This window comes from Etheostoma spectabile, chromosome 4 (assembly GCF_008692095.1).
Source record: "Etheostoma spectabile isolate EspeVRDwgs_2016 chromosome 4, UIUC_Espe_1.0, whole genome shotgun sequence".
In the NCBI taxonomy this organism is placed as follows: Eukaryota; Metazoa; Chordata; class Actinopteri; order Perciformes; family Percidae; genus Etheostoma; species Etheostoma spectabile.
Window position 1 is genome coordinate 36,323,013 of NC_045736.1, and position 10,450 is coordinate 36,333,462.

The following is a 10,450-nucleotide window of genomic DNA, read 5'->3' on the forward strand; positions in this document are numbered from 1 at the left end:
TGTGTGTGTGTGTGTTTACCAGGTCATGGCAGCCTCCGTTCTTCTGGAGGCAGGGGTTAATGAGGTCACACACTGTGCCGTCCCCCATGTAACCTGTCTTACAAACACACTCACTCTGCAGACACGCAGACAAGTCAGACACACACACATAAATGAGCACTCAGGCAGCTGATTAGTAACAAGTTAAAATACAAGATGATGAGAATAAAAGAGATTAGACATGGACTTGGACTGGGGGTAGCGTAGCGACACACATCTCCCTGAGTTGACTTGGATGGTTACATTTGATAAAATATAAGTGTGAGACAAAAGAGTTCAAACAACAAGATTTACTTTACGTGGTCTCTCCCAGTTTCGGTTCAGGAGGCAAACACCATCTCCACATTTAGGAATAAATCCTTGAAAAAAGAATCCTCTTTGATAAGTCTTATCGCTGGGGCTGGCTCAGGTTTGCCTTGGACCAACCCTTATTTATGCTGCCAGAGGCTTCGACTGCCAGGGGACTGGGGGTGTGCGATCATAATACATAAATGCATGTTACTAACGTAACTTCTTCCCTTGAGTCCTTGTGCTTTCTTGCCTTTCCATGGATTGTGGTGGCACCTGGATTGCGGTTGCAGCAGCTGGCATGGTCCTGCTCGACACCCTGATATGCCCTGCACTGTTACTACTATTATTAGTATTAGGCAAATTTCTATTATCTTTACTATCACTATAACTGCCACTATTCATCATGTCATTTTATTATACCCACTGCTATGATTATATAGTTAACAAATTATTATAGTTGTTGTGCATCACTCTCTCTCTCTCTCTATCTCTCTCTCTATCTATCTATCTCTCCTCCCCCTCTCTAAATTATAGTCTGCTAAGATAACTTCTATCATAATTTGACACTATACAAAAATTGAATTGAATCCAAAATGCTTTCGAAAACACTGACAGTATCAGTTGACCTTTAGTAAGACAAGGACTTGTTTAGTTTAGCTGAATGACTGTTAACTCATGCTTAACGTTAGTGACTGACCTGTCCAGGTCCGATGTGGGTACAGTCGGCGTTGGCGCTGCAGCCTCCTCGACTCTCCAGCTCACAGTTGTTGATCTCAACACACACTCTCCCGTCACCCGTCCAACCCTCAACACACACACACGACGCGTTACCTGGACCCACATACGCACACTCTGCCTGTAGAGAGGGAGAGAGAGAGAGAGAGAGAGAGAGAGAGAGAGAGAGAGAGGATATGTTATAAAGGCAGAGAGACAGGTGGTCTTTAGTTTTATAATGTCCTACTGTAAGTTTAAATATTAAAAATATTTTAAAAAATCACCACAGAAACTTGCAGTTTATCAGTATTATATGTTTGATATCTTTATAAACATGACATGTTTGAATAAGTTTTTTGACTATTTTGGAAAGCAGGGCTTGGGCCTTTGGATTTTTCTCACCCCATTTAGTAATTGTGTTTTATTTCTTTCATCCCCTGGGAGATTTATAGTAAAAACTACCGTGAATTCGCAATAGCTGCAAGAACGGACGGACGCATGCACACACACACACACACACACACACACACACACACACACACACACACACACACACACACACACACACACACACACGTGAGTGAGAGGTGGCGTAGCTGTGTTAATACTCACACCTCCCACTCACCTCCCACACACTGTCTTCAACAATTCATGAGTACATACGCATCCATTTGGGAGTTTGTTTGGGGAACATTGCGGCTCAACTGTTTTCTCTCTCTCCGTGACTGTGGTGAAGTTTTTGGTTCACAACCCCGTTGGGACTGACGTCTGATGGATGATTTAGGTTTTATTCTTTAACTCTGACTTTGGGTCATGGATGGACTTGACTAGGACCGTTTTCTTCAGTTCCAGTGTCAAAAGATTGGGATAGGACAGACCAGTAGTTCAGGCTGGAGCAGTTTCTCAAAGAGAAACCATATGGTTACATTTTATAAACCTCCAAACCTCTGTCTCTGTATTGTATGTAGCTGTGTTAACACTCACACCTCCCCACTTTGCCCCGTAGAGTTTGGAGGAGACAGGGTCTTGATGTTTTAGTATTCTTTAATCAAACATTTGACTAATTAACACACATTCTAAAAACAAACTACACACCGCCTATCCAGTTACCAGACATCCAATTTATTCTACTAAAAACAAAGATCAGGTTGCTAATACATTCTGTGTGCCTAGAACTTTTTTCATTTTTTCTGTGGTATCCAAAGAGGTATTGTGTATCGTATATTTTCATACTAGAATTGTATCAAAGTTTAAATTCTGGTACAGTGACAACCTAATAATTATACATCTATGGGTTTCATCTGATTAGGTTGGAAAAACAATAGACAAGAGTTTGTTAATGAACTGCATACTTGAACATATTTCTGTTTTCTGGTATATTACTGTACTCCTATATTTCTTTGTGTGCTCATTTACGTGAATTAAGATTCAACATGACATCTACTTTTAATTTTTGTTGTTTTTTGATAACATCTCATAAACAAAACAATTTGTGCTGAACCACAAAAAAAACAACATTATTGTTGAACCCTGGGCAGGTTTAAATAGTTTTTTTCCATCTACACACACAAACAAACACACACACACACACACACACACACACACACACACACACACACACACACACACACACACACAAGCAGTGAGTCTTACGTTGGTGTCGCAGCCTCCTCGATTGTTTTTCAGGCAGGGGTTGATGGGAGAACAGGAGTGACCATCACCCTCATATCCATCCCTACACAAGCACCTGGAGGAGCACACACACACACACATAGATTTTTGATGAACAGACTCAGCAGCTGTTGAAGTAACAGGAGAGTGGCGGGTGATGATCACCTGCTGCAGGAACCACTGAGGAACGGCCTCCCTGATTACACATCAGAGAGGTCCAGGTGGGAGAGCGTCTTGATGTTGTACATTAGGAATCTACAAAATCTCTGCCATGTTTGGTAAGAACGACAGGGTCACACCCAGCTTTCTCGCTGTCCAAACTGACATCACCACATGGTGATGGACAGGTCTCTCAGCGAGTATCTTTTCCCATGAAAAGACGTTAAGTGGTGCCTTGACCTGCACTTTGAGATATCTGCCTGGCAGGATGTGAAGCCTACATCTTTAGCTGCTTTAAGACAACAAGCACTTTATTGTGTATTTCTGTCAACGTACCAAGCAGACGGCCAAGAACTAGTGGCAACTTAGGCCGACTGTGGTGCCCCCATGTCGCCCTACGTAGCGCTATGTCGCCCCACGTCACGTGGTCCTTTAGGCTAAATGCCAACATGCTCACAATAAACCTCCTGTTCAATTTGACCCATTTCCAAAAAGTTTCTATATCTGATATTTGGGTTTCTTTCAAACAAATTGTCCAAAAATGTAATGTGGATGGTTTCCAACAATGCTCCTTGCAAGTTAAAAACATAATCAAATCACTACTTTATTGAATTTGGGTGTTTGTTGTCATTTTATAGCATTTGGAGAAAAAAAGTAATTGATAAAAGAACTTGTGTGTGACAAATGTAAAAACAAAAAAAGACATGTCAAAAAAGACAAACGTCAATAGTAATGACTTAAAATGTGAACAAATGTAAAAAAAAAAAAAGAAAAACATTGGGGGGGAAAAACACAAAGATTTCAAAAGGCTCAGAAAAAGTCAACAAATGTTGAAAAAGTGACAAAAACATCGGGGGAAAGACAGAAAAGGGTTGAAAAAGACAACCATAACCTTGATAAAAAGGTTTTTAATTTTTACATTTTTAAATTTTGAAAAATTGGAGGTCGGTGGGAAGGCCACACGAGGGATAATGGCTGGTGTGTTGATATTTAGTGTGTAAGCATGCTAAATGTGTCAACTGGCACAAAACACAAAGCACAGCTGAAGCTGACCAAATGATTGTGTAAATAGATATTTTGTCCCAATTTACATGTGAACCTCATGGTGGCACTAGGGGGAGCTCTGGAAACCATGAATGTCAGTATAAAATCATTATCATATCTTATAATGTTTTTAATTATTTACTTATTACTGTGTTCATATTGTTGAGGTACCTTTTTGATGTCTTAATTCATGTTTTCAACGTTGTCTTGTCATAACATGTGTCACCACCAGGGGAAGTGCAATTGAATTTCATTGTCATGTGCAATGACAATAAAGGCATTTTAATTCTAACTCTAATGTCTGTATAAAATGTCATGGCATTTTATCCTTCAGTTGTTAAGATATTTCAGTCTGGACCAAAAATTTACAGATAAAAAGTAAAATGTGTTGTAAAATGTGTTAGGTTTTTGTAAACTAAAACTAACATTAATAAAAATTACTAAAATGTGACTCAAACTACTAACACACTTTCTCATTAAAAAATTTAAAATAGATCAAAACTAGAGACCACCTTGTCATGGGATCCCACCAGACGCAACGCCAAATCAGTAAAAGGTAAATCAGGAGATAAAATGAACCCTGGGAGCTGTAGTAATGGTAGCATCTTACATAGTACGCAGTCCTGTGAGTGTACAGTATGCGTGGATGTGACAGTGCTCCTGCAGTCCGTCAGAGTTGCAGGGCGTGGCCGTCTTGTCACAGTTTTCTCCGGAGTATCCCTCCATGCAGGATCCTCTCCGACACACACCACCGCCGCCTGGACGGTTATCACACACACCATGCACGCAGCGACACTCTGAAAAACCACAAACACACACCGTGGGATAACTTCAGGTTAGTCAGTGTGTATTGGTGGAATAACGTCACACTATGCAAAACACAGCCACTCAATCATTAGGTCAATTTTTTTAGTTTGTCCAATATTGGTTATCAACCATGTAACCAAAAACCTACGGCATTCCCATCAGCCTCAGCTGTACAGTACTTTGTGTTCAGTGCTTATTGGCAAATGTTGGCATGTAACACGTTATAGTAAGATGGCGAACATGCTAAGATGCCTATAAGCTATGGATCCTAACCTATATCATTGTGAGCATGTTAGCATTTAGCTCAAAGGACTGCTGTGCCTAAGTACAGATTCAACGCGTCACAGGCATGGCTCTAGACTTTTAGTCTGTGTAGAATCCCTCCCTATTTACTAGTGCACTATATTTATTGTCCTCTATTTCATTTGAGTGTTTTTAAATGAGTTTGTAAATGTATCCACTGTAGTATATAGTGTGGTGCACTCAAATATATACAATGGAACAAATAAAGTAGTGTCCATGGCCTGGACAATGCATTGATCTGCATTTCATAGATGGGACAATTTCAGTTGTGAGACTTTACAGCTGTCAGTGACGAGACACAAAACAATAATGATTAACAGGTGTCTGAAATCTCACTCTGCCACTCACTATAGAGTTAACTACTGAGTGTCTATTGTATAGGAAGTAGCGAATGAGAGAAAGAGAGAGTGATTTCAGACATGTAAACGTTAAAGTGTTAAGTTGCTCTCCAAATGCAGAGGAGCGGTAACCTTCATCACAGTTGTCTCCATGCTTGGATGGATCCGCGCAGATGTGACAGGCGACACCCCTGAGGCCTGGCTGACAGCTGCACGAGCCGTTGCCGTGGATACCGTCAAAACACTGCATGTGGTAAACAAAATAAAATTGCAAAAAAAACATAAAACACATCAGCTGACAAAAGCTCTAGTGAGAGGCTTTCGCTCACCGTTCCTTTGTCGTAGCAGGGATGCTGGAATCCTCCGATACAGGGTTTACAGTCCGGACCATAGAAACCTTTACAACACTGTGCTACCTGTTAAGCAAACACACACACACAAACACACACACAAACACACACACACACACACACACACACACTTTAAAGATAAGAACAATTTTACTGTTTCACTACTGGGATCCGCACAATAAGACCACTCTGTGTCAGTGGGGTGTTGACTAAGAACCCCATTAATGCGTGTGTTTTTTTTACTTCATTCTACCTTCAATATGCACATGTGAGTTTTTTTAAGGTTTTGACATGAATTCAAAGACACAACATGCCTGACACTCAAAAATACAATAAAAGACACAATAAAAAAAGGAATGCCTTAACGCTCCCTTCTGCTGTTTTGTATTGGGAATGTAGAGATGTGAACTACTTCTAGAAATCTGTTTTTTTTTTTTTTCTGACTTGTTGATGAACTTGTTGTGGTCAAACCTCTCCAAATGCTCCCCCTCTAGTTGTTGAGCAATGACCGAAACAATGGACTGAAAAACATCTTAAAGCTTGGTAGTGAGTGTGTTAAAATTCTTTGGTTTACTTATGAGCTCCCGTATGGTCTAGCGGTTGGGGTTCCTGGTTTTCACCCAGGTGACCGGGGTTCAACTCCCGGTATGGGAACTATAGTTCTGGGGGTGGCAGTAACTCTATCAGTAGGGAGATAGGTTGGGGACCGGAGCTGAAGTATGGTGGTGAATTGGTAGCTGGAGAGATGCTAGTCGACCTCCTGGGGACTTGAGCAAGGCACCGATCCCCAGCTGTGTGCAGTGCATGTACAGGTTTTGAGCATGTGTGCGAAATTCAGGTCTATGTGTAGTAACAACAGAGTTCAAACATTGTCATTTCCCCTTTCGGGATTAATAAAGTGTACATAATTATTATGAGTGACCCTATTCACATACAAGAAGTCATGTTGCTCTTTTTTGTGATCCAAAAATATTACCATATCGGTAACTACCATATTGGCCCAAATATAAACTGTGTTTTCTTATCTGGAAATACGTATACAAAAGTAGAGGCAGTCTTATATTCCAGGTTTAGACTTATAAATGTCATAAGTCATCAAGGATGACGTTCTGTGGGAGGAGCCAGTGGAACCAGAGTATGGGGTTGTCACTCCCCAATGTAACTCGAGTGCAGATTTGAGTCACGCGTGCTCAGATTTAAACAGTTTACGACAATTTGTGAAATCCATGAAATACTAAACTTTTCTCATTACAAACAATAACAAAAGATGGAAATCATTTCAAACACGTTTTAGCTATCTATGATTGTTTGATTGCTAACGCTAGCTCAAAACGCCATTCAACTAGCAACCGTTGTTGTGTTTGATGCTAAGTAGGTCCATTTTTACTGTATTGACATTACAAAAGTCTCTAGTTAGCATTTTGTGACGCACGTGCAACTCACTTATGCACTCGTGGCAAAGTGACGCATGTGCGACTCAAATCTGCACTCGACTTACTTCGGGGAGTGACAGGGAGTAACGATAGCGACACAGGCCCCATACTTCAGTTCCAATGAGAGAGTAGTAACAAAGCTCGACCCACACACAATAGGCAATCTGATTAGGTCCGAACTTGACCCGAGCCCAACACAGTTAATGCAAAATGAAGCACTGAGTTTGAGTTAGGCTGTCTAGAGTGTACCTCGGGACGCATTCACCTGTTCCTGTCCATATGTCTGTCTGGGACGCTGCTGAAGCTGTGCAACAGCTGGCAGAAATCAACAGACACTATAATTTTTCTAAAAATAACTTGCGCATGGTCGCACTGTGGCACCTTGCTTGCTCTTGGGGGAATTACTAGAATTGTTGGGACTTTATAAATTAGAGTGTGGTCTAGACCTACTCTATCTGTAAAGTGTCTCAAGAAAACTGTTGTTATATTTTGATACTATGAATACAATTGAACTGAATTGAACATGGTTGTGTTTTTCAAAATTATATATTTTTCTCTATTTTAACACTAATCTAAGGGAACAAGAAGAGAGTACAAAACAAAAATGTCCAGCTCCACCGGGTACTACCATTTGTGAAACTGTCTGTAAATGTCATTGATCTCTGAAACTCTCTCAGAGTCTCTGCCCGTTCTACAGCAAGCGGTAGGAACACAGTGAACACCTTGTCATGTGAAGGCACCATTAGTAGTAAAGACAGCCGAAATGTAGATGAATGAAGTTAAAAATAAAACTCACCTTTCTAGTGGCGTTGCAGAATTTGGCACAGCCTGTACTGAGCGTCGGCCTGAGGGGGGACGTGACGTATTCACAGCCGATCTGATGACTGTCCTGGAGACAGACACACACATTCATTGGCTTTCTGTTCTCGTCCATATCACTTACTGGGTTTTTATTGCTTAAAAACAAATGAAAATGAATGCTTTGGCTGAACTTTTTAAGCAAGACTTCTAGAATATGGATCTGGCAAGAAAAGCAGAACAAAAGCAGGGAATTACAATTGTTTCAAAAGAAGAATGTAATTCAATATTTCATTTTCAGAAAAATAATCTGAATTCCCATATTCTGTAGTTAAATGACTGAAAACAAGTGGGTCAGCTGTTCCTGACCCGCCAATTCCTTTTTGATTGCTAGAGCTGTCAGTATCTCATTTATACTCTGTTCTGATTGGCTGGCTGTCACTCTGAGAGGACAGATGTCACAGTATTTCATTTTTCTGACACCAATTGTAATCTGTGTTTTCATTCAGTGGATATAAATAATAAAATACATCACCATAACACTCAGCCCTCAAACCTTTTATTCAGAAGGTCAAAGGTCACGTGTGTTATTGTTTACATGAACACAACTTTACTGAAAGCTCACCCATATGCTTTTTTTGTTTTTTTATATCTTGCAGTTCATTGATCTCTGCTCACGGATTGCCAAACTGACTTGCCATGTATCAATCCGTTTGCACGAGACTTCCACATCAATATTTTATTTTCTACTGTATGCCTCTGTAGAAATGAACAGAAAAGAATAGAAATGTTGCAGTGATGGTGATGTGTTTGTACCATTTCAACAGTGTCATCCGGACATTTGGTCTCATAGAGGTAACTGCAGTGAACACATGGACTCTGAAAACACACAAAAAGAAAGTTAAATGTATACTGTTAGCATTACTGTTAGCATTGCTGTTAGCTTTAACCTCCTATTGGCCTGTTTATCCGCTCTGTGTAAGTAATTGTAAATCTGGGGATGCTGATTAAAGTCTAATTTATCTATCTAATCTATTTATACTATTGCTTTCAATGCTGACATGTTGAACTAGTCAGTTAGACGAGAGTTAGAGTTTCCTAGTAGATGGATTAGAGATGGATTACAATCCTTGACATATGTGCGCACTTTTAAAAAGCCCATTATGATTTTGGTTCATAATAGGAGTTTTTTTATCCAACCAACACATGAATTGTATGAAATACTTTTCTGTTATGTCTGAAATGACTGCAAGCTGCGTCTAGACAGCAGTCAATACGTGTCGAGCCGTGCCCCATCAGTTTTAATTATACCCGCTCTAATTGGAGGAGACGGGGCGGAGGCAGATTCATTAGAATGAAGCCGATAATTAAATAAAAACCAAAATAAACCAATCTGGTGAAAAATTATCACAAGCCCCCTAAAACCATTTAAACCTGTCCAATAAAATAAAATGTAGCTGAATTAGGCAAAAAAGCCTAATCTGACAACAGTGTGTGTAAAAAAATAAATACAAAATATGTTACTGTTGGACACATTTTAGTCTCTCATTGCCAGACCTTCCTCCACAGAGCTGCAAAGAGAGGTCTGGCTAGTCCACACAGCATAAACCACGCTCTGGTTTATTGGCATTTCTTCAAAGCAATCATAACCGCCTTGGGCGGCGCTAAGCGCTGGGCAGAGCAACGCTGTCGCTGGAAAATAGCAGGAAAGAACTTGTTTTGGTCTGATTGGACAGGTAGTCTAGCTAGCTGTCTGGATTTACCCTGCAGAGATCTGAGGAGCAGTTAACCAGAGTCCTCAGAAATCCACCAGTTCTTTGGCCAGTACAAATCTCTGCTTTCATGAATTTTGGGGTGTCTTATTCAATTTTATAGCATTTGAAAAAATAAAATGAAGTAGTTTTGAAAATGTATTGAGTAAAAGTTGACATATTCCAGTCTGTGATTATCCATCAACATACAGTACATTCCTTTAATTTTAGTCTAAATAATTCTTGATTTTTGTTTTTCTAACTTAAACATCAGGTATAATTTCCTATAAATGAGGTTTATTGACTATAAGTTCCAAAAATAACTGTAAAGCTAAAGTTAACAAGTTAGTGTTACGTAGTGTTGTCAAAAAAAGAGACAAAAGAGTTGAAAAATGGGGCAAAAACATGAGAAAAAGTTAAAAACATTGATTAAAAAAAAGCATCAACAAAAGTGTTGATTTTCAATTTGGATGGGAAGACAACACAAGGGTTAATATTGGTCTGCTAGCGCTGCAGCGCTCAGAGTCTGTGTGTGTTCCTGTTTGTTAGTTTCTTGTCAGCGGGAGGCTGCTCACCACTGTGATCTTGCTCTCGATGACATCACAGCGGTGAGGCAGGATGGGGAGGATGGATGGCGGGTACAGAAGCCCCTCGATCATATGGATGATCCCATTGGACGCCACAATGTTTGAGCTAGCCAGACGGACGCCCTTCTCGCCCAATAGGATCTCACCCTGGAGAGGGAAGAGGAA

General features: G+C 40.2%; 1 protein-coding gene across 1 annotated transcript in view; it reads right to left on the reverse strand.

Annotated features, from left to right (window-relative positions):
• stab1 (stabilin 1) overlaps positions 1-10,450 on the reverse strand; it is a 122,935-nt gene that overhangs the window by 87,385 nt on the left and 25,100 nt on the right. Inside the window, exons 18-26 of the mRNA XM_032514890.1 lie at positions 10,274-10,432; positions 8,764-8,826; positions 7,946-8,038; positions 5,696-5,782; positions 5,499-5,610; positions 4,529-4,715; positions 2,698-2,791; positions 1,028-1,186; positions 20-115 (exon numbers count right to left, since the gene is read on the reverse strand). Coding sequence (XP_032370781.1) covers positions 20-115; positions 1,028-1,186; positions 2,698-2,791; positions 4,529-4,715; positions 5,499-5,610; positions 5,696-5,782; positions 7,946-8,038; positions 8,764-8,826; positions 10,274-10,432 — 1,050 coding nt within the window. The remainder of the gene's footprint in view (positions 1-19; positions 116-1,027; positions 1,187-2,697; positions 2,792-4,528; positions 4,716-5,498; positions 5,611-5,695; positions 5,783-7,945; positions 8,039-8,763; positions 8,827-10,273; positions 10,433-10,450) is intronic.